Source organism: Pteropus vampyrus, unplaced genomic scaffold, assembly GCF_000151845.1.
Source record: "Pteropus vampyrus isolate Shadow unplaced genomic scaffold, Pvam_2.0 Scaffold14, whole genome shotgun sequence".
NCBI lineage: Eukaryota > Metazoa > Chordata > Mammalia > Chiroptera > Pteropodidae > Pteropus > Pteropus vampyrus.
Window position 1 is genome coordinate 8222848 of NW_011888795.1, and position 24244 is coordinate 8247091.

Sequence of the window (24244 nt, forward strand, 5' to 3'; positions counted from 1 at the left end):
TCTCTTCTTCCCAGGGAAGATACGAGAAAATTTAGAAATGGTACAGCCTAGCCAATACAATGATTAGAAATTAAGAAATGCACAAAAGTACAAGGAATCATTGCAAAATTCCAAACACAATTATTGGGGAAAAGTGTGCTAAAGTTTTTCCCTCAGGAAAATCCTAACCCATTTCATCTTTGTGAATTATGACTCCAGCTTCAAGGTAATGGTTTGACTCTTCATATAACCCTACTTCCTCATATTAGAACTTGAAATAAAGTACTTAAAGCTATAAAAACTGTACAAACACTAATTTAATTTCCAAGATAATTTGCAATTCTCCAGAAAGGTGAGTTGATGAGGCCCTGATAAATGGTGATGAGGGTGAGGGGTGGGAGGTAGAGAGGAAAAGACAAGTTTATAAAATATATGAGAAGTAGAATTGATGAGCAGGGGAAGAGAGAAGAAAGTTTTAGCAGAGACATTTAGAGGGCAGTGAGAGATATATTATTAAAATGATTAGTTTAATTTTAATTTTAATTTTGAACATGTTAATTTTTACAAGGCTCTGAAATATTCAGGTAAATATTCCAGCAGGCAACTGGAATTTAAGCATGGAACTGAGGATGGTGTTCAAGGCCATAATATCAATTTGGAAACCATAAGTATATAGGTCCCTGACTGAAACTATGAAAGCATTTGAGGTTGGCTCTGGATAATATATAAAAAGAGATCTTAAGTCACCACCAAATCTCAGGGTCTCGGGTCCCTTAAATACTGATGCTGTTCCAGATGCCTATTTTAAACCAAGCAAGAATGAAACTGCCAATTCTTACAACTCAATAATAAAAAGATTAATAACCCAACTAAAAAATGAACAAGGTATCTGAATAAACATTTCTCTAAAGAAACTCTATAAATGTCTGAAAAAAAACAACAACACATAAAAAGATGCTCAACATCATTATTAGAGAAATGCAAATCAAAACCACAATGGGATACTGCGTCACACCCACTAGGGTGGCTAGAATTAAATGGCAGTTCCTCAAAAAGTTAAACACAGTTACCATACAACCCAGCAATTCCATTCCTAGGTATATTTCCAAAAGAACTGAAAACCGAAATGTATGTTCATACAAAAACTTGTACATGAATGTTCATAGCAGCATTATTTATCAGAGCTAAAAACTAGAAACCACCAAAACTCTATCAACTGATGAATGGATAAAATGTGATATATCTATACAGTGGAATATTATTCAGCAATGAAAAAGAATGAAATACTGATACATGCTACAACATGGATGATCCTTGAAAATGTTATGCTGTTAAAGAAGGCAGTCATGAAAGCCTTCATATTGTATGATTCCATTATAGGAAAAGTCCAGAATAGGAAAAACTATAGAGACAAAGTAGATTTGGGATTCCTTAGAGCTGAGCGGGTAGAGAAGGAGTTTCTTGCTTTCCACTCCCAGCACCTGGCCCCTTCTCCATCTTGTCTTCTACCCATAGGCTGGGAGGGATGGTCTGTTAATGAGTACAGGTTTCTTTTTTGGGGAGATGAAACTATTCTAAAATTGTCTGTGGTGATGGTTGCACAATTCTGTACATATAATAAAAGCTATTAGAATTGCACACTTTAAATGGGAGTATTTCATGGTATGTGAATTACACCTCAAAAAGCTTTTTTAAAAAATCAAGTGGCTTTTTACCGCTATTAGAGTACCTCACTAGCCATTTACCATACTTTTTTTTTAATGCATGGGGAAACAACAGGTTCAGAGAGGTCTCGACTTCCAAGTTTCGGCTCTTTCCAACACAGCAGTCCCCCACTTATCGACAGGGGATACGATCCAAGACTCCAGTAGATGCCTGAAACCGCAGATAGTATGGAATCCTATATATACTCTTTTGTCCTATACATACATCACTATGGTAAAGTTTAATTTATAAGTTAGGCACAGTAAGAGATTAACAGCAATAATAACAAGAGAACAAATATAACAATATACTGCAATAAAATGTGGTCTTTTAAAAATGAGAATGTGGTCTTTCTCTCCACAATATCATTCTGTGCTATACTTAGCTTTTCACATAAAGAAAGCACTTTAGGGCTTCTCTTTGGCATATCCAAATTGCCAGCATCACTATTCTTTTGCTTTGGGGCCATTATTAACTAAAATAAGGGTTACCTGAACACAAGCACTGCAATACCATGACAGTTGATCTGATAGCAGGATGGCTACAAAGTGACTAACCAGTGGGGAGCACAAACAGCATAGAGCCACTGGACAAGGGATGATTCACATCACAGGCTAGACGAAACAGGATGGCATGAGATTTCCTCACACTAATCAGAACTGTGCACAATTTAAAACTTATGAGTTATTTATTTCTGCAAGTTTCCATTTAATATTTTCAGACCAGTTAACCACAGATAACTGAAACCATGGAGGGAAAAACCACAGATAATACCACGCAAAATTAATCTTCTCCCTTGCTACATCATTGTAGTTGTGCATCCTTCTAGCACTTAAAATCATGGTTTGCATGCATGTGTTTAATGGTTCTCCCTTATAAAACTACTAACTTCTTCAGAATAGAGATTATATCTGACTTCAGTGCATCAAGATCTGGCAAAGTGCTCTGGCATTTAATAGGTGCTCAAATGAAGGTTTATTCAAGAAAGAAAGAGCTACAACTAAGGCTAAATAAATGCAAACAGCAGACCCTAATATACGGATGTCCACCTTCCCGAACAGAGGAAAGACACAAAAAAAAAAAAAAAAAAAAAAAAAAAAAAAAAAACGGGAGAAACGGAGGGCATCTCCTCCTTCCCTTCTCCTGCCCACGACAGTTTACTAGGAAAGACAAAGAAAGGAATCAGGAGTGGCCGGAGACATCCCCGCACCCGGTGGCGGAACCACTGCACCGCAGACCCACCATCACAGACACTAACCTCCACGCTTCCTCTCTCGCTTCTCAGAGACCCAGAGCTGGGGGCAGGGCCTGCGAGGGGCGGGGCGCACGCCACATCCGGCCCGCGACGCGCCACTGCTGGATAGGGAATGGCGAGCGCGGAGGGGCAGGGCCAAGAAAGCGCGCGTTCTGGCAGGGGGCGGAGCCGGTTTAAGGACGCCGCGTCACGTCCGGAAGACTTAGATCCTGCGCGGAGGTGGTGCGGTGCGCTTCGGTGACCAGCGACTTGGGAGCAGTGCGTTCTGAGAGGCTGCGGCGGAGCCTCTATAAGGAAAGCAAGAGGTTGGCAACTTGGATTGGAGCACATCGAGCCGAGCGGCGCAGCACCTGGGCGTCATGAGCGACAGCGGCGAGCAGAACTACGGCGAGCGGGTACGTAGAGGTGGTGGCGGGGGCGGCTGTGTGGTCCCAGCTTCTTTCGTCTTTCCAGGCCCGTCGGCCTCAGACCGGAGCTGGGCGATTTGGGCTGCGAGGTCAGGCCAACAGGACGGGAGTCAGTTTAAAAAGCCCTCGCGGGTAGTGTCTTTAGTCGTGAAGGAGGCCCCAGGCAGGCTTCTGTGGGCTCGTACCCGAGTCGGCCGTTTTTTCCGTTATAAGGGGGGGATTAAAAATGGCCGCTGCGTCCCCTTGGTGTTGGGGGAGGGGAGAGGTATCATTTCTCCGTTGCTCTCCTACGAAGGCTCGCCGCAGCCATCTTGGGCTGGCGGGCTGGGCGCGCCGCCAGAGGCACAAAATGGCGGATGGGCCCGCGCCTTACTGGGTGGGGGTGGGAAAAGAAAGGCAACGTGTTTTAGGGTCTTTCAACCTCAACTGGTGTGTACATTAGGAAAGGGTCGTCGTACTGGCCCCGGAAGAATGGAATCTAGTGTGTTTTGGGGACTTCTTTTGTAGGATAGGGGGAAGTAATCTGAAGGAGACTAAATTCTGGGCCGTTACAGGGAGATGTGCGGGCTTTGTGTTAGGCCTAAGTAGGGTGCTTTTCTTTGATACCGAAAGGGCTTTCAAACCAAAACTCGTAACCTGAGTACAAGTAGAGTAGACCACGAAGTCTCATAAGATTTTCTTATTTTATGCAGTACATATTTTTCCACGGGATAGTATAGGAAAAAATTGGCGGGCAAGGATTTATGGCGCCGTTATTTCCTTTGTTTTGAGACATTCTTTGGACCACGACTTGTGCTTGTTTTTGTTTTTTAAGTCTACACTTTCCAGTTGTGGAGGTCGGTGAGGCTTGATTAAATTGAAGGAATAAACTAATTCCTAGGTTTTAAATAGCATGATGCAAAGCTTGGTTGCGGGGGGGGGGGAGTGTTTTAATGAAGATGCAACAATACAAGGCTTGCCAGAGTCCTACATATTTGGAGGTTAAGGAGACTTTGTCGGGGTGATAGAAAGCACCATAGAACTTGATTTTTTAACTTCATAGGAGTAAGTTGGGTATTTTTACAGTTTTCTTGATAGGTTTTCCTTTTGTATTTCAATAGTAATAGGTAGATCTGTCCAAATACCTTAGCAAACTCAAACAGATTTGGGGTGGTTTAAAAATAAATTTAGCTCCAGGTACGTTAGTGAACTCACTGTAACTTTGGAGCCAAGTCTGTTTAGGTTGGAACTAATCAGGCCTCGCCTTCACGTTTTCAATTAAATATACTGCTTTTGATTTTAGTGTCACCGATGTGCGCTATTATTTTTTTAAGCTCTTGCTTTCTTAGGGAAAGAAAGTTTGGGTTAGGCTCACAAATTAAAGCTGTTACTTCTGGTTCCTGCCAGTTGACTATTGTGGAAACTAAGTCATTGGTGTTTGGAGTGGAAAGCAAATAAGTTTTAAGTTCTCAGTTATTATATAAAACAATTAAGTACTTTTACACTCTTTAGGGACTACAAAGTGGCTGATTTCTGACTAGCAGAGCTCTCAGTTAAATAAACTGAATAAGTTCATTGTGGTGTGCTCGTGGAGATAAAAAAATTGCCCAAAGGGAAATAAATTAATAATGTTTTACATAAGGGAGGAAACAACGGTAGAAATTAGGTCCTGGTTTGAGGCAGCTCAAGAGATGTCATCCTAAGTTGTTATGGAAGGGGAGAAAGCTGTAAAATAAAACTACATGTTTTTTCTTTCCTAAGAGTCATGACTTCTTGGAAGAGATTTATAAATTTTGAAGTTGTGGGATAGTTTTCATTTGTTTGGTTTTGGCGTTTTGTATGTTGATTGCTTTCCAACTGGTTTTGGAACCTGAAGTTGTTAGAATAGACCTAAAACGCGTGTTTGGACTACCAAAGAATATTTGGCAAGGCTTAAAGGTCGATGGAACAGTTTAAAATGCCATAAAAGGGGCTAAGTAGAGCAGGTCTGATTGGCTAAAAACTTCTTTTTAAAGTGCCTGAAAACCGTCAAAAAATTGCATTTAAGGACATCTTGGACATGCCTGTAAGCCTCTCCAAAGCCTGAAAAATTAACTCATTCTACTTTAGGCTCTCACATTCCAAACTTCATGTAAATCACAAATACAAATCTAATGAGTTCAGCTGTAATTTCTCCCCTCATTTGACTAAATTTCTAATCCAGACACTTTACTTTCTCACACATTTCCCAACGTAACTAGAAATTTTTTCCCCAGTCCTTTGGACGTTGGAAGTTTGTTCTTTCCTAAACAGACTGGAGGTGTGTGTGCAGTAAATTAACACAATTTGGTCACTCTTAGGACTGTGGTTTAGTGTGTCCCCTTGTCTCATTTTGAATGGGTAGGTAGGGTGCGTTCTTGGATTTTTGTGGTTCATGTTACATATAGTTTAAAGACAATCTACCTTTTACCTAAATTTGTCTGCAGGATTTTTGTGTCAAAGTTGGTTTAAATCAAAATGTGTCTACAGTTGACTTCCCTGATCTGACCAAACCCATGCAAAAGTATATTTTTCATCTCTAATTCAAGTTTCTTCCAGTAATTTCCAAAAATTACATGCATTTCTTTGCAAAGGGGTTGACTTAACACCTTTGCCAAAAGAGGCACTCAGCAGTTATGTCACAATTAGGAAGCGTGAGAACTTAGTACAAGTTGGTAGCAAACGTAATACTGGGGATAATATATCTTTGAGGCCCAATTATGGTCACAGTGTTTAGGGTATGTGGGGTTTATATTTTTAGTCTTGTACTGGCTTCATGTTGTCTTTTTAGGGATTGTAATTTCTTGAGTCTATGAATTGACTACCTAGAGAATCCAGAAACTAAGGAAACGGTATTATATAGGCCAAATGGTTTTAATTTCTGTCCATTTATCAAGATTATAATAGCAAGCAGTTTAAGAAAATAACAGAATTTTGGCTACTTTTGTAGAAATAACATGTTTGTAAGGTATAGGCACATTATTTTTAATCTTAATTTTCTGTATAGATGGGTAGCGTCTGGATACCGTCCCATCAAACTGCTTTTCAGATTCCGCAGCTACTCTCAATCTTGGATTCTTTTTGTTCTTTGTTTTTAGCCCTTAAGTCCAAATTCTAATTTTCAAAGTTGAAATATTTCAATCTCTTTCTAGAGAATTATAGCCATTGCACCAAATTTCTTTAATAAAAGATTCATTTAATGCCTAGTGGGAGGAAATAGTTTTCATTGTTTTGTTTCACTGAGTGGTTAGGTATGAGTCTTGAAACCAGGTTAATTAAGAATGCTTTAATGTGGATATTGTCTGCATTTTTAAACTGAAATTCCAAGTGATTATAAGGTAAGTACTACTGGTTTTGTCAAAGATTGAAGAGGAATTCAGATGATGAGAGATGTGTTAATGGAATTCACTTTCTACAGCTTTTTATCCTCTTCTTTATCTCTAATAAAACCCCACACCTAAGTGATGAATACCAATAGACTTCACGTTTTTGCCCAAGAGGACAGAGTTACAATTGAGTGTATCTTTCAAGCCTTATTGTGTTTTGTGTTGATCAGTTTTTACACACGAATTGTATTGTTTTCTCAGAGGGTATAGTGATGGGATGATGGATGTGTAGGAAATTTAACTGCTTTATACTCAGTTTGGGGGGTGTGGGTCACATTGAGTTAGGTATTGTCAGTCTCTTTTTTAAGCTGCAAGCCAAAAGAGTTCTTCACTACAGCAAATTCGAGTCTTCAAGTTCCCCAAAACCTTTGTTTTGAATTGGGTTTTGGAGGGGGTTTTTTAGATTAACTTTTATCATCATAGGTAATCTAATATAACAGCATGGAATAAGGCCCTCTTTTTTTTGCATTGATTTTTGTGCTTAGATATTAGATTTAAAAGGTAGTTTTCTGAAAGTCAAAAAGCATACTTAAACTTGGTTTTGCTGGAAAGTACTAAATGTTTTATTGTAAATTTAGCGTGTACTGTTTTTGCAGGAAATTTCTCAAAAGCATGGGCTTATTAGGCATGTCAGTCAGGATTTTTCTGCCCATCCAACCTTTGTGGAGTGGCTGCGGAAAAACATAAAATAGTCCTAACAGTGATGAGTATTGACCTGTATGGCAGGAATTTTTTTTTTTTTTGCCCCCTTCCAATTTTTAAAATATTAATTCCCTTGCAGTCTATGTAATGAGTTTGCACATTTTTAATGTTACATGAATTCCATTTGTAGCCCTTAGAATCATTTTAACAGAAACTGTTGGTGACGGGCAAGTTTCTGCTTATTTCTAAATAGGCGCTCCTAACCAAGTAACGTTATTAGCCTAATAGTTGGTCTTCTGGTTTTGTAAAGTGGCCACTTAGTTGAGTTGAAATAAACCTAGTACTGTATTCAAATATGAAAGGAAGAAGGTTGGAAAAAGGGATAATGAAATAACACCAGGAAGGTGTCCATATTGAAAAGTTGTATGTAGAGCTTTGGCCTCCATTCCTGTATCTGTACATAATCTGTAGGAGGCCCTCAGGAAACCTGCTTGGGCATTCTGATTCCACGATTACATTTGTGCTGCCAGCAAACATTTCCCATTACATTTTAGTGATGGATATTAAAAGAAAATCTATTTCCCTTAAGAAGCTATTAAATTTGGGGAGGGTAAATAAAAAATGATTTTTTAAAAACTATAGTGAAAAAAGACATTACAGCACTTCCCCATGATAGCCATGGTTGTCTTTATGCCCCCATAGGTATAAAGACTTAATCCATTTTTTTTTTTTTTTTAATGACAAAATAATAATTAGGAGAGGACATTGTTGACAGCGAAATGAAAGCTGAAGGTGAAATTCAGGAAAACTAGGATGTTTTATGAGGGCAGAATTTTGCTTAGGGTGCTCAGCAGATACTTTTATACTTAATTGACGTTAAGTCTTTTTAGTAATTTCAGGAGGTGAGCTATACTTTCTCCAATACTGCCACCTTTAAAAGAAAAGTTATTTCTCCTTTGGATTGCAGAAGATTTTAATGTTTGTTCATAAGGGGGAATTTACAAAGCGATATTTGAAAACACCACTGTTGCATTCAAGTTTGTTCTGCTTTCCTTGATAGTACTTGCATATAGTAATTGGTTGACTTGATTTTTGTCTTTTTATGGTTTTAATTAAATTCAGTAGTTGGAAAAGTTATAATATAAACTCACTAGAGCAGCTTTCTCTAGGGGTGGGTTGACACTAGTCCAAATTTTCAGATTCCCCAACAGTCAGTCTTTTTACAGAGCTCTTCAGATACACAGTACAAACATGTGTGACATTAAATAAATATCTTTACCTTATCTAGACACGTCACAATTTGTAAATCTTCAACCCAGAACCTATCGTCATTGTACAAATGAATTGTCCGTGCTTCCCTTTCTTGCACTTTTGTATTAACATGTCACTTTTTGACTAGAGATGTGCTTTTGACACTTAATATTTTCTATTGATGAATAAGAAGTATGAAACAATTATAGTTTTTAAAATGTTAGATGAACAGTAAATGTTCAGTTGGCGCACTTCACATTCAATTTAAGCATAATAAAGCTATTTGGCGTAGACAAACGAGATTACCATATATATATTTTAGAACCAACAGGAAACTGTGGTTTCAGTTTTTTGAGCTGCATATTCTAGGGTTTTTTTTTTTGTCTTTGTTTTTTAATCCAGAACAAAAGGGATTTTTTTTTTTTCTAGTTTCAGTTTTGGCACTGGATTTTATCCTGGAGTTTTAAAATATTCTTCATCCTGTTCTTTTTCTATTAAGGTTAATGTTGAAGAAGGAAAATGCGGAAGTCGTCATTTGACAAGTTTTATAAATGAGTATTTGAAGCTCAGGAATAAGTGAAGCTGAAATTTGAAAATATAAAAGAAAGAATGCATGCTAATTATCAGACCAGAAGTCCCACTTGTAGAATATTGAGCAATTTGTGTGAAGTGGGGAAGATGAAAGAAGTCAGAATTTGAAACGGAAGAATGAAGAAAAGAAATAAAAATGAAGTTAAGATAAGAAGTAATCTGGAATCAGAAAGCACTACGCTAAGTAATTACTAGTCTGTTTATGTGTCCCTGTATATTTTGCTAAACATGCATGCATTATTTGTTTAATAGAAGAAAATATATACAGGGTAAAGAAGTGCCTTCCAGGGGAAACGTTTAAATTAGGTAATTCTAATTTTAACTTTTTAGTCAAATTATTGAAATGCAATTTTTAAAAATAACCCTTTGTAGTCAAATACCAGGCAGGAATGAGCTCTCCAGCATGGGTACCAGTTGGCTTCATGTTGTTCCCTCTAGCTTTTTTGTCTAACTCTGCTGGTCCTGGTGCATGAGTCGAATACCTCCTGAGTTGGAATTGGTGGTCTGTGCCACACCCCTGAACTTTTCAGTGCACTGACCTCTGCCTTCAGTACTGAGCAATATATATATATAGCAGAATGTTGACGAAAGTTTTCCTAAAGAATGTCACCAGGATGGTTATAGAACCAACCCTTCCACCCCCCAATCCAAGGAAAGTATTAACCAGGATAGTTATTTTGGCATTTATAAAAACATTTTTTCCAGATGGCAATAGTGGAAAGCTTTGACCACTTAGGCCCTAACTTTAAGATGCATGTGTGTGCTAAATTCACAAGGGTGATTCTTAATTCTTTTCTGTTTAATGCTTATTCCAGCTGAATGACAGGGTTACTGCTAAAAATATAGTGGCTTCCCTTTTAGAATAAGGTGGGTCTCACAAGTGAATAGGATGTCTAACTTAAAGTGGCAATGGTAGCATGTGCTTTATTCAGAAGTCAGTTTTATTTCTTTTTCTCATTTTCTGCTGTTAACACTCGGCTATTATAACGATGTGAAAGATCATAAAGTAGTTTTATTCTGGTTTCCCACTCCTACCTAACTTACTGGGAGAATAAATCCAAAAGTTCTGTTTCCCTTTTTGTGTGTTTTGTTTTAGCTGAATAGAAAAAGTCAGATGATTGGTATAATGAATGATGTTACTTACTTTCAGTTAGATGGGACAGTAGATACCCATGTCAAAGTAATACTCAGTGGTAGCCAACGAACAGCCGTCTTCTACTATTTTGGGAAAGCCAAGGTTATATTACTGAAATGAAAACAACCTAAACTTTCCTCTGAAAGTTATAGCTCATGGAAAAAATGGCTTAAATGTCATTTCTAGAAGGATCCATTTTCTGAGGCTATTGTCAATAGGGGCCTATTGTCAATATGAAATTAACATCATAATCTGTCTTGTGAGCAGAAGAAAATTATTTATAGGAGACAGTTTTCTAGTCTTTGCCCTAATTACTGCTTTGTAAAATTTCTTGCCATGTATTAACTAGTAATATTAAATTAGTGATGTTATTTATTCATTTTGAATCAGCAGATTAGGCACAAGCTGGGGTAAAAATGTGAGTGGGTTTTGCTGTTCAACCCCATGAATTTTTTTATTAGGAGACCTGAAAAGTCCTTGGAGTCCAAAGAGAGAAGACCTATTAGCCCACAAAAGGGAAGAAAGCAGTTTGAGATTTGATTATATGACCTATGGTAGATAGGTATGAGGCAAAAGTAAACATTGATGCTATTAGACCATCTGCATCCATTTGGGTGTGTAGTCCCCTTGGCCAAAGCATCTCTGAGACCATTCCCACCCAGTCCTCTCCCCACCATGAGAGAAGTAAGGGGGGACAGGCCTCTTGTCCTGGGCAGTAAGGTACATGCTCCAGCAGAGCTGATTAATGTCATGGGCAGGTGGAGCGGAGATGACAAAGTTTCAGAAAGATGCCTTTGCCAAGAAAGATCAGATAGATAGGATGCATAAAACGTGATAAACTAAGACTTAATTAGCATCATAAACATGTATGGTGCTTTTAAGAAATGTAGATATCCAATTCTAGAGCTACTAAAACCAGCTTCATTTTGGGGACTTGCATTTTTAAATGCTGTGTAGGTTTGCTGCATACTTTTAAGAGCTACAGTTCTAAAGCTAGTTCACTGTATCCAAGTTTTTAAATAATACAGTAGAAACCTAGTGATAATCTTTCAAAATTTTTTCTAAGATACAGCCATTCTCAGAATAGGGAGTTGATGGGGATAAAAGTATTTTGTTGGAAGGCCGAGTTTTTTCCTGGTGTGTTTCCTGTAGGTTGTATATTATTGGTATATGACTTAAGATCCAACCTAGAGGAACTTAATTCCTTGAGCAGTTTTAGCGGAATTTTTGTCTTTAATTTAAGTGCTGATCTTAAATCATGATTCTTTTTCTTGAGGTATTGATGCCTAAAGTAGTGCTGCTTTGGTAGGGTTTTAATATGTTGACACTCAATTTTATCAGCCCTGAGAAGTGGACTTGGAATTTTCCTTGTGTGTAGGGGGCTTTTCCCATCTGGTTTACAGATTTGCCTGTGGCTCAAGGTTTAAAGTTACTGATAAGCTTCTAGATTTGGCTAATAATTTTTAGGTCTCATTTCTTCTCAACGGGCTAAATTTTCTTGGATATATATTGCATGTATTTCCAAACCAGCTAATGGCCAACATAACTACAAAGGGGTTTTAATGTCTTTAAGAGTATCCCTGACCAAAAAAGAGTAGGTGGAGGCATTGTTTAGGTGTTAGCCTAATCAAGTGTCAGTATACGAAGGGAAAATCTTTATATTCTGGTGTTTCCCCTATTCCTGGTCTAAGAAATGATTGTGTTCACAAGATGCCTGCATATAGCCAGTTAATTTTAGAGGCTGAGTGAAAGGCTTTAATTTCACAGCAACTGTACTTTTGACCCTTGATCTGTTAGAATTTCACAGGAGAAATCAAATCTCCTTAAGGCTTAGAAGTACTATCTTTTTTCCTGGTGCGCAGATTGGAATAAGGCTGTTGTGTTTGATGAAACCTGAGGCTTAAAGAAAGGGAATCTTCACTTTCTATCCTTTCTTTATACTCAGATCCCTAGGCTGACTGGTTTCTGTTAACTGCAGTAACTTTGTTGGTAATCTTTTAACTGTTACTGTCAGGCACCTATATTCTACTCTTTCTTCCAGAGCAAATTTTCTTAGGTTTGCATTAAAGGTTATAATCATTACATGAAATAATCTTTTGAGCAGTGGAAGAAAACATTTAGTAACTTGGGCCCATATTACTACCCTCATTTTTTGAGAACTACTTTGTCCAAGGAGAGAAGAGAGATGAATTGTACTTTTAAATGTCTCAGTATTCAGAATATTTGCCAGAGAAAGCCAAGGTATTGTTAACTCTGGTCCCCAAAGACATAGTACATCTTTTAACCATTCCTTGGCAGCCCTTGTCACTCCTAATCAAGGGTACCATCTTTTTCTTCTACTCTTTACAGTTACCCATGGAGGGAAGTAGTGGAAAGTGTCATATTTCATGTCACATCACACCATGTTTTCTAGTGACCTTGAAATTTTTTTTTTTTTTTTTAAGTTTATTTGAGCCAAACTGATAACACATGCGTGGGGGACAAGATCTCCAGTGCTCCCATGACGTTGATATCTTGTTGGAAAGTTTCTAAAGTTGTTTTGGGCCTGGACACCTGAACTCATTTTTATTGGCTTAAATAACTCTTTTCTTCCGTGTTTTAGTCTTCAGATTTTAATGTCTATTTTGTGTTGTAAATATTTTTTTTCCCTGGGCATCATAGAAAGGATCTTCTGAATTTTTTCCATTATGTTGTAAATCACAGAACATATTCACAAAACATACTCTAAAATGTTTTGGGCTGTAATTTAAACTAATCCTGTATCTCCTATCCTTTTAAGAATAGCCAGAATATCCTAAAGATCTACCACACTGGGAGATTTCTTTATGGTAACTTTTATCTAGTACCTTTAATGTTTATTCTTTACTCCTGCAGTGACTTACTACGATGTTGGTTCCTTTTGAGTCTGGCCATTTTTTGCTCTATCTTGGGCTGAAAGACTCACTAGACTTTATACCTTTTAATTTGCCTTGATACTTTAGTTAGCTGTCAGACTGATTTTGGTGCGTTGGCCGACCATTTTTCTGGTTCCATTACTTACACATATGCACCTTTTGTTTAGATAAAATGACATTTGGCTCATTAGTGAATTAGGTGTCTTGTTTACCCATTCATTGCTAGAGATTTTCCTTTTTGTGCCACTTTTCTACCAACTAGTCCTAGTTTTGATTGGGAAAGCTTATGGGTATATAGTATATACTATACCTAGACTTTGGTTTTTGCATATAGTTCCTCAACACCCTCCCTTTTTTGAGCCTAAATTAGGAGCCCTTAATTTAATCTGCTCTGGTTTTACTCTAGCCCTTAGATAACTTGGCTTAATCTCAGTTCCCCATCAGTTTGCTCTGGCTCATCTCCATTTAACTGAGGAAGCTGCAGCTCTCTGGCACCTTCTCTACTCTTACCTCTGCACAGTTCACGGCCTTTCTGCTGCGGCTCCATCTGGTTGCCTTGTTTTTTTTTAGGGGCCTCTCACCATGGTTAGATGGAACAGGATCTAGTATTCTTCAAGCTGGTCCTTGCTTTCCACTAGGTTTTTACCTTTCTCTAGGACTTGAACAGATCGTTCTTGTCTCTTTCCCCACTGAATAATAAGTATAATTTAAAAAGTTGAGGTCTTAAAAATCAAAAGCATTTTAAAAGTAAGTTTCATTAATTTCATAGGGTTTTGTTTATTGATGGCAACTTGATTAAAGTAGGTATGAAGTATAGGTGTCATAGTTATTAAGGTTCTTTCTCACCCTAGTCTTTATGGAGTAATATTCCCAAAACAATTCTTGGACAGTCCCTCAACTGCTTGGCTTTGACACCCCTTTCTGAAGAGAGTGGGGTCAGTTAACTCTTAACACTGCTCCAAAAAAGGTGGAAGTTCAAGTTAATTGACTTACGTCAATTGGAGCAATGTAATTATTATACCAGGTATATTCAGTTCCTGCCCTTACCTATGTTTTCTTATCTTGGAAGGGGATTGCTTTCCCTCACCATTTATCTCACAGCAGCTTATTTGTTATTAAAGTTGCCCAGAAAGTATACAAATTAAACTTTTGACATCTACGTGTAGGAATCCCGTTCTGCTTCCAGAAGTGGAAGTGCTCATGGATCTGGGAAATCCGCAAGGCATACCCCTGCAAGGTCTCGCTCCAAGGAAGATTCCAGGCGTTCCAGATCAAAGTCCAGGTCCAGATCTGAATCTAGGTAAGAAAGACTGTCTTGGGATTTTCTTCTGTTACTCTTAGCTTTGAAATTGGTGTGTGTTTTGTAACTAGGAAGATAGAGAGGGTTAGATCATTTGTTGGCCTAATTTAATATTGGTACTAGAAGTGAACTTCAATTTTAAGTTCTGGGAGACTGAAGACTAAGTTGTTAAGAGCCTGGGCTTTTTGAGTTAGGCTTGAAATCTTAGCTCTATTTTTTTCTGGCTTGGGCAGATTAGATTACTTAACCTTTTTCCACCTTAGCTTTCTTATCTATAAAGGCAGGTTAATAATACCAATTCTTCAGAATTGTGAGGATTGACTATGAGTTTAAGTAAACTGCTTATTAGTATGGCAAATATATTGCAGAACATTGGCTTTCAGTAACTGCAATTGTTACGTAGGTGTAGTCTAGTATTATATGCATGTATGTATAAAACAAAAATACAGCGCGCTTTTTCATGTTGGCCATGAGTGGGCTATATGTCCTGGTTTGCCTAGGACAGCCCCAGTTTATGCCTGTTGTCAGGCATAATTTAACAGCACCCCTTTTCTCCTACAACGTGTCCTGCCTTGTTTAGATGGTAATTCATATGATCACTCTAGTTAAGAGCAACTGGTTGATTTCAAAACACTACTGGAGGAAACTACTGTGGTGGTGATTTTATCTTAAGTGAATGGTGGGCATAATGGGAGAAGCAGAAAAGTAGAGTATGATATTCTGATGGGGGGAAATAGTCACAAATCAAGCGAGTATGAAATGCTGATGTTTATAATTTTCAAAAAATATTGAGTATTTCTTCATTTTAAGAAATGTTGGAAAAGAGCTAGTAGTGGTTTTGGAACTATTCCTAGCAGAGTTGCAGTGACTTGATACAGAAGAAAGCTATTGATTCCACTTAATTGGTACCATTTTAGCATATGCCTAGGTTGTGTTCCGTCTTCTGGAGTTTAACTTTAGGAAAGTATGAAAAGAATTGAAAGCTACATCTTGTCAGCGATTTAGTCATAAACTTGAATCCTTTGTTTTGCAGGTCTAGATCCAGAAGAAGTTCTCGAAGGCATTATACAAGGTCACGATCTCGGTCTCGCTCCCATAGACGATCTCGTAGCAGGTCTTACAGTCGGGATTATCGAAGACGTCATAGCCACAGTCATTCTCCCATGTCTACTCGAAGGCGTCATGTTGGGAATCGGGTAAGATGAAAACTACTCTGTCGTTGAAGCGGTGGTCTGTCTAAAGCCACTTTATTAATACAGTCCTATCTCTAATTTTTGTTTTACATTAGAGCTGATTTTAATTGACAGCGGAACATTAGTAGTGTATATACATGAGTTACCTTTTGAGATATTTTAGTGTTTTGAGGTGGTCTCGTGTTTTTTTGTTTTTTAAGTTATCTCATGTAATGGTCTGCATCTGAGCTATCAGTCACATTTAAGTAAAACTGACACATTGGTATAACTCAGCCATTAAGTTTAAAAAATCCCTTATGCATTACTGTTAAGATTATGTAACATCTGTATATGTTTCATTCTAATGTTATTCCACCTTTCTGGATTTATTTTAATAAACGTTTTACATAATTACTCCTGATTTTCTCAATCGTGAACAAGTTTCAGGTATTAAGGCTTTTCTTCCATGAGAGGTTCCAAATGAGGTGGTATTCAGTGTGTTTATATTGTGATTGCATTGTATAATCCAAGTAGTTTTGTAGGGTGTGTATGTTTGTTTCTGAGAGGAATAAATTCATAGTAAATGAATGTAAAATAAATGAAAACAGTACTACATTATGGCAACTGGAATGTCAGCAACGTGTGGCTAATTTTTTATGATGAATTCAAGCTGCTTAATAACTTTCACTAAAATGATTTAGTTTAGTGCACATCTTTGGCTTCATTATGTGTTTCTTGGGCAGTTCAGAGCATTTCATTGTATGGGGTGGTATATCGTAATTGAGCATTATCATTTCTCAGGCTTGTAGAGAGAGACAATACTCTGATTATTGTTATGTGCACGTATTATTAATGTGTGGACATTTCTTAGAATAAATTCCTAGAAGGTGAATCATTTGGGCAAACTTTCTTCCAATCTCCCAAAAAGCCAATTTGTTTTTCAATAGTATGTTCCCCTATTTCCCTCCACTTAATCCTAAGGTTGACATCATTTCCTTTTGTAATCTCAGCCCATTCTTAAGCATGTCTGCAGCACTTGCTGTAACATTAATCTTAAGTGTTTAGTCTGTTTATTGTCTACTTTTATTGTTATATTTTTGGCTACTTTGTATGTGGTTCCCTTTTTTTAAACTGATTTTATGAGAACTTTTTAAAGTTTTAATTTTTCTATTTCTAGGCCAATCCTGATCCCAACTGTTGTCTCGGTGTATTTGGCTTGAGCTTGTACACTACAGAAAGAGATCTAAGAGAAGTGTTTTCTAAATATGGCCCCATTGCTGATGTATCTATTGTATATGACCAGCAGTCTAGACGTTCAAGAGGATTTGCCTTTGTATATTTTGAAAATGTAGATGATGCCAAGGAAGTAAGTAAAAGCCCACCTGTACCTTATAAAATACCAGTCATGTTGTGAACTCTCAAGTACTAACTAATGACAAAGTACTTGTGTAAGGACAGTTATTGTTTTTATATTGTAAATAGGGTATGTAACTATAGTTTGGGTTAAAGGAAATGCATTCTTCTGGGAACAAATGAAAGTCAATGCTTTGAACTTTTTCCAGTCTTTTATTATGGAAATTTTCAAAGATATAAAGAATAGCAAAAGTATGGCTTAGGGCAATATCACCACCACCCCCACCATCACCCATCCCCACTTCAGTACTTAAAAACCTGTGGCTTTCTATATTCCAACTCAGTCACCCATCATCACCACATTTTGAAATAAATCCTGACCTATAACTTCATACGTGAGTGTTCAGATGTGATTTATATCTAAAATATGAGGCTGTTAATAGTCTTATTTAGAATATTTAATCTGTTTACATCGAACAATTTTCTAGAACAGAGAAAAGCTTTTAAAATGATAAAACTGTGACTCAGGAAAACATCTGTTTTTGAGTGTATATTGGCAAAAGTGATTTCCTATTGAGATGTTAATTGACCTGAGGCAAAGTGGAGGAAGTAAAATTTTAGTATATGGACTAAAGTAAAAGTATAGTGCATGAATCTGGGCCACATCCTTAAGTTTTGGACTTTAAATGCATAAGGATAATAGCTGAAGGGAAGTATAAGTAAAGCTTGGAAGATGCTTAATGACAAACTGAGATCAGTGTTGAATAGGAATTCAGCTCTAGATAACATTGTATATTCTTCATGAAAATATATAAACTTTTGAAAACTGTTAAAAGTAACCTGATCTAAAGGAATAATCAGAAGCTAAACCAAGTAATTTTAAAAGATGACTAATGTATAAGAGGTTTGAGGGGATGCTTTAAAATGTCATTGAACTTCATTTTAATAATAAATAATGCCCAAAGATATAAATAGGGTTTGCCTAAGGTTACTAACAGTAAAGGCCTGATTTCCATAATTATTTTGCTACAAGACCACAGATAGCTTTCTGAAGAATAACATTTTGTATCTCTGAATCAGTAGTGCCAGAAACTGTTTTCCAGAGCTTAAATTTTAAAACTAGAAAATAGCATAATTGGAATTAGAAATTTAAATTCTTCTTAGGTGTTAGAAGAGGTGTTTCTTTAAGTGAATTGTGAACAAACTGCCAAATCTTGGGAATAAGTTTTTTGTTTTTCGCTTTGATGTTCATAATGTTTCAGTTAGTTTATATTCTAGACAAAGGAACTATATGTAGCGGTCTTTTTTTTTTTTTTTTTTTTTTTGAATATGTAATTGTTTTAATTCTAGTCCTTTGCTTCCATAGTAGGATCTTTGAACTTTTCTATAAAAAATTAGACAGGAACTATTTGGAGCCTTGTGAGCCATAGGGTATCAGCCACAGCTTTTCAGCTCTGCCATTATAACACAAAAGCAGCCACAGACAATATGTAAAGTACTTAGGCTGTGTCCCAATACATATTATTTGTGGCCTCCAAAATTTGAATTTTGTGTAATTTTCATTTATCATGAAAAATTTTTCCTAGCTATGTAAATTTTTAGCTCTTTGGTCATAGTTTACCAAATGCACACTTCTTTAGAGGTAGAAGCACTGTAAATTTGTAGTTAGGTACCATAATGATACTAAAAGTATTTCATGGGTTAAATTGGCCATTTTGACTTTTTTTTTGGTAAACTAAGTGAAAATTTAATACGGAAAAGAACCTATTAATAAATTGAAGGCCATGATGTTCTGGCCAAAGAATTTAATGCATCTAAACAGAAACATCCATTCGAACTTTATAGCTATTGGGTAGTTTGTGGCTTTATTCAGGATTATATAACAACTTAAAATATCTTTCAAAGGCAAAAGAACGTGCCAATGGAATGGAGCTTGATGGACGTAGAATCAGAGTTGATTTCTCTATAACAAAAAGACCACATACTCCAACACCAGGAATTTACATGGGGAGACCTACCTAGTAAGTTTATTTTCAAGGTAAAAAAATGACAGTTCATTTTGTTCACTTTCTCCAAGAAATACAGGTGATCGGGGGGAAATCTTTGGCATTTCACCTAATTTTGCCACAGAGTAAATCAATTTTCCTGTTACTCTTAACTGGCTAAAACTTTTATAGAATATTCAATGGAAACTTTTTTTGGACACAACACAAGTCCTATCCCACTTTATTATAAATGCCATATATTTGGCTTTGCTGAGTAGTTAAATGTTCCTGATTAGACCCTTTTTTTTTTTTTTTTTTTTTCCCATAATGGAAACTTAGCTATGACAGGTAAAATCAAGTTTGTATAAATCATACTCGGGTGCATTTTTTAGTTTTTGTTCCTTAAGCAGAGTAGAAAACACAGACTTCAAATTTGCACTGACCAGATAGTATACTTCTCTCATTTGTCATCATTCTTACCAGTGTGTATATTGACAGAAAGCTCTAAATTGAATTTGTTTTTAAATTTAACTATAACATTATAACATTTATTTAAAGAATTGTAACATAGAATAATTGCCATGTCTTTTTAGTAGGCCGAACATTTTCTCATTCTTGAAACTGCATTCTCCATATGGTTTTTCTATTTCTCTGTGTAAAATTGAGATTGGCAAATTGACTTATAGGAAAATTAGTAGAATTGAAGGAAAATTAGTAGAATGTGTGTGTCCTAAACCAAAAGATTTTTTAAAGTATGTATGTGCATTGTTAAAAGGGAAGGAAAAATGGCAGTTTATCCACCATCAGTTCAAATGGAAGTAATATTCATTCCAGTTAATTCATAGGCAAGCCTTTTCTGATAGATGCATTATCAAAAGAGGCTTGCTTATGAATTAGGGAGTTGTTTGTTGGTGTCCACATTTTTTGTCCAAGAGGAAATAAAGAAGTTACACTTGAGTATTGCCCAGTCATGTCCATAGAGTTTGGCTGTTTGGGTTGTGTTACTCTTAAGATCCAAATGAGCATGGTGTTCCCCTGCTGCTGCTAAAAACCTGAACAGTTTTTTAGCAGCAAAAGTTACGTCTACTAGGAAGATGATAGGGAAAGGCCACTTGACACTTTATAAAGATATATTATTATTCATAGTGGCAGCTCACGGCGTCGTGATTACTATGACAGAGGATATGATCGAGGCTATGATGATCGGGACTACTATAGCAGATCATACAGGTAAGTTAACCATAAGTTTTAAGATACTAAAAATTTGAAGGAAGCATCAACTCTTCTGAATTTCAGTTGCAACATAATTTAAAGCAATAGCACTATACTTGTTTTAGCCTTTAACCCTTTCCCCATTTTGAAGTGCAACTCACCTAGGATTTGACATTTTCAACAATGGAGAATTACTATATTTTGTAAAGGGAAAAGCCATTACTAAAAACAAAGTCATAAATAGACTGTCATTTGGTAAACCAATCAATCCTTAGGTTTAATCATAACAATAGAAACCATTATAGACCATACTTCAGTTTTTTCTCCTCCTTTTTTAAAGCAAAATAAGCTGTATTTTGAAAGTTATTGCTGTATAAAAAGCAGTTTTTTTGGTATATTGTATCATGTATTATTAGAAGGCAGAGAAAAGCAATTCTTGAAAGAGTCCATTAAAATAATTAATACTTCAAAGATAAAAGTGAAATATGTTTCCTTTGTTTTAGCAGGCAGAGACCCTACCTTGTCAAATGTAAATTGTGTAATAAGTATTGACCACACTAGTAAGCCACGATTCCTTATTTTGGTGCAGTATTGTGGTGTGGATGTCTCTTTATTTCTTGCACACTATTTGGTAATGTTATAAGAAGTTGATAATAGTTGCTATATTACTGTCTATGGAAGTGGGTCCTTAAGCATGCTTGAGAAATTTATTATCCAGCATTTTATTGCTGACAGTAAGTCTACCCCTTTGCCCTATAGAGCACTTTTGCCTTGAGTGGCACTTAAGGGATTAGTGGAGCCTGAGAAGATTAAGATCTTAGATTTGATTTTCATTTTAATTAACTTGAGTATTCTTAGGAATGTTCTTTGTTCTAATGCTACTTGTCTTAGCCACCAGAGAGACCTCTATGCCAATTTGTAAAAAAGAGGGTGGTATAAATAGTTCTTAATCAGTTAACTTATAAGAAACTACCTTTTCTTAGAATTTTAATTTTACTGCACGAATCAATGAATTATATATTCTTTCAAAGATATAAAATTGAATGATTTTCTGCCTTCACAGAGGAGGAGGTGGAGGAGGAGGAGGATGGAGAGCTGCCCAAGACAGGGATCAGATTTACAGGTATGTCAGGAAAGGATTTGAAGTCTACATTCTACAACAGAATGGCTCACATGAAGACACTAGTATTTTGGTGGTTAAATTATAAGTGTGGCATTGCACAAAGTTGAATTACATGAAGTTCATTAAAATGCTGTAACTGAAGCCAAATGACATGTGTCCATGGCTTTGCGTGTTAGCTGAAATTAATTGGGCTTTTACAAGACATAGTCAGTGGTACTGTTTTGTACTTTAATGAGGTAATAGTGGTATAAATGTCATTGGTAAGGACCTGTAATATTTTTAGTCTTTATTCCTGATAGCTATTCTCTTGTACACTTATTTTGTTAGCTTTTTATAAGCATCTCAGAATAAGCAAGTGAATACTGAGTCCTAACACAAAATGAAACTATTTTGATGCATTAGTGATATTTGTTTTGGGTGTTAGTCCATGTGGGTGTGGTTAGAAGTGGAAAGAATTTTTTTAATTTTAATAGAATTTTTCCTCCCTATAGGAAAGTTATATTTTCAATTTATTTTTATGGTGACATTGGTTAACGAAATCCAATAAGTTTCAGTTGTACACTTTAACAGTGAGGCATATATATATATATTTACACTGTGTTCACCTCCCATAGTTAATTTCTTTGTCACCAATTAGTAGAATGTAAAATGGGTTAGATTATCGATGGATTAATATAGCAAGGAGTATTCAATCTCTCCCTGATAGTTTGAGTGATTATATAGTACTGCGCCCAATACCGTGCTTCATTCTCGGGACTAAAAACAGACCTTGAAATCCATGACTAATGCAAAATTTTTGAAGGTCTGTGAGGGCCTTTTAGTTTTAGAAACTGTAAGGGAGGGGTTGTGTTTAATCTTCATGTCATTTAGTCTGAAAAGTGATCTGTGGAGTCTTAGACGGTTTTAACATTTGTTTACAGAAGGCGGTCACCTTCTCCTTACTATAGTCGTGGAGGATATAGATCACGTTCCAGATCGCGATCATACTCACCTCGTAAGTTTTTGTCTTGATGTGATTTAGTTTATATGTTGTAAGAGCATGACTTACCCTGACTTACCAAACCACACACAGCAGAGAGAAACGGTTGATTTGACTAGTTTTATCTATATGTTCTCCCTCTTCCAGTTTTATGTGTAGGGTTCCAGAAAGTATATGAAAACAACCCTCAGAATCTTATTCTTTTGCTAATTAAAATAGTAGAGTATATATTGTCGCCGTTTATAGCCTTTCTTTTTAAGGAGTCCTTGTGATTTTTGTGCAAATTGGGAACATCTGAATTATTTAAAACCTTAGCTCTCAGATTGAGTTATACTTCCCAGCTGTCTATTTTATATTGATTCTCATTTCCAGTGTAACTCTTGTGATTGTCTTCTATTCTAACAGAAGAGAATGTGGTACATAGGAATTTCCTAATGGCAGAACAGTCTAAAATTCTCAACATTAAAGTATACTTGATAATCTGTTCTCTTGATATTGATGTGCACATTTATTTTCTTTCTAGGTCGCTATTAAAGCATGAAGTTGAAGACTTTCTGAAACCTACCCTAGAGTTGGGATATTGTTTGTGGACAATATTTTTTATTGTCTCCTGTTTAAAAAGTGAACAGTGCCTAGTGAAGTTAGGTGACTTTTACACCTTTTATGATGACTACTTTTGGTGGAGTTGAAATGCTGTTCTCATTCTGCATTTGTGTAGTTCGGTGCTTTGTTCAAAGTTAAGTGTTTTCAGAAAAGTATGTTTTGCATGTATTTTTTTACAGTCTAAATTTTGACTGCTGAGAAGTTTCTATTGTACAAAACTTCCTTTAAAAGGTTTTTCTACTGAATCCAGGGTATTCTGAAGATCGAAGCCTGTGTGTAAAATGCTACCAAATGACAAAAAGCAACAATAAAGTTTGATTTTTACTTTTCTTTCTAACATCAGTGCTTAGCAGAACTGTTCAGATTAGGTTGTCAGTAGTAAATTTCAAGACGAAAATGCCCGTTTTCTTCCAGTCCATGAAACATACCGTACTTGATATACCTGCAACTAAGTGTTAAAAATTATGCTCTGTAACTCAGTACTGCTAGTATTAGAACTAAAGATCTTTCAATACAGCAAATACTTAATGCTTATGTAAATGTGGATTTGTCAGCCTTTATGTAATATGTATTATATATAGCAGAGAGTAAGAAAAGAGTTATAATAATGTATGCCTTTAAAAGGCCATTTCTTAAAGCTGTTATAAGAGGATAATGGTATTTCAACTGGTTATCAGCAAGTGACAATACATTCCACCACAAATATACTCTCGTTCTAGCTTTTATACTATGGAAAAAAACTGGGTGCTTCAGTTTGGGAAAAGAGAAGGGAACACTACAGTGTTGTAGATGAGCTGAAGACTGCCTGTTCATTTTTTAAATATTATTTTCAGGTCCTTTGCTTACCAGAGGAGGCCCAATTTCACTCAAATGTTTTGAGAACTGTGTTAAATAAATGCAAATGAAAAGAGTAAAAGGCTGGCACAACTCAGTTTACAAAGATTTTATTTTAACCTTGTTATTTATAATTAGAATTCATTTATAGTTTTTAGTCCTCATCCAGTATCCCTTGGGCTGAGATGTGTTTGTACTGGTTTTTAAAATCATATATTCCTGGAAAACTTACTGAGTGGGTAGCTAGGTATTGGAGTGATAATCTCCACTTGGGGATGGCATTGTATTAAGCCTCATGAATTTTTTTTGATTTCCTAGTACAAACAAATTAGTTTTACACTATAGTGTTATAAAGTGTTCAGTAGCATTGTCTTAAAAGTATACATACATTAATTTTAAAATACTTTATTGCTAAGAAAGGCTAATATCATCTGAACCTTCA

At 36.3% G+C, this 24244-nt stretch overlaps 2 protein-coding genes across 4 annotated transcripts in view; one reads left to right on the top strand and one right to left on the bottom strand.

Moving 5' to 3' along the window:
• The window catches only part of LOC105306826 (nmrA-like family domain-containing protein 1), a 27101-nt gene extending 24061 nt beyond the window's left edge, over positions 1–3040 (bottom strand). The window contains exon 1 of the mRNA XM_011382052.2: positions 2942–3040. The gene's annotated coding sequence lies outside the window, so the exon portion shown is untranslated. The remainder of the gene's footprint in view (positions 1–2941) is intronic.
• Positions 3030–23884, top strand: TRA2B (transformer 2 beta homolog). 3 transcript variants are annotated; one of them, XM_011382067.2, is made up of 9 exons: positions 3030–3333; positions 14408–14541; positions 15575–15737; positions 16891–17079; positions 18972–19087; positions 20198–20281; positions 21327–21386; positions 22307–22380; positions 22889–23884. In XM_011382067.2, exons 1-9 carry the CDS (start codon positions 3298–3300, stop codon positions 22897–22899), a joined length of 867 nt encoding a protein of 288 aa, XP_011380369.1. In that variant the 5' UTR covers positions 3030–3297; the 3' UTR covers positions 22900–23884. The 3 variants fall into 3 exon arrangements, with proteins under 3 accessions (XP_011380369.1, XP_011380386.1, XP_011380377.1); XM_011382075.2 differs by lacking the exon at positions 3030–3333 and adding an exon at positions 9217–9396; XM_011382084.2 differs by lacking the exon at positions 14408–14541.
• The last annotated feature ends 360 nt before the right edge of the window (positions 23885–24244 follow it).

Excerpts from the sequence above, each read along its gene's own strand:
- TRA2B (XM_011382067.2), top strand. The coding sequence starts at position 3,298 with ATGAGCGACAGCGGCGAGCAGAACTACGGCGAGCGG. Across the intron at positions 3,334-14,407 it reads AGCAGAACTACGGCGAGCGG|GAATCCCGTTCTGCTTCCAG; the intron begins GTACGTAGAGGT and ends ATCTACGTGTAG. Across the intron at positions 14,542-15,574 it reads AGGTCCAGATCTGAATCTAG|GTCTAGATCCAGAAGAAGTT; the intron begins GTAAGAAAGACT and ends TTTGTTTTGCAG.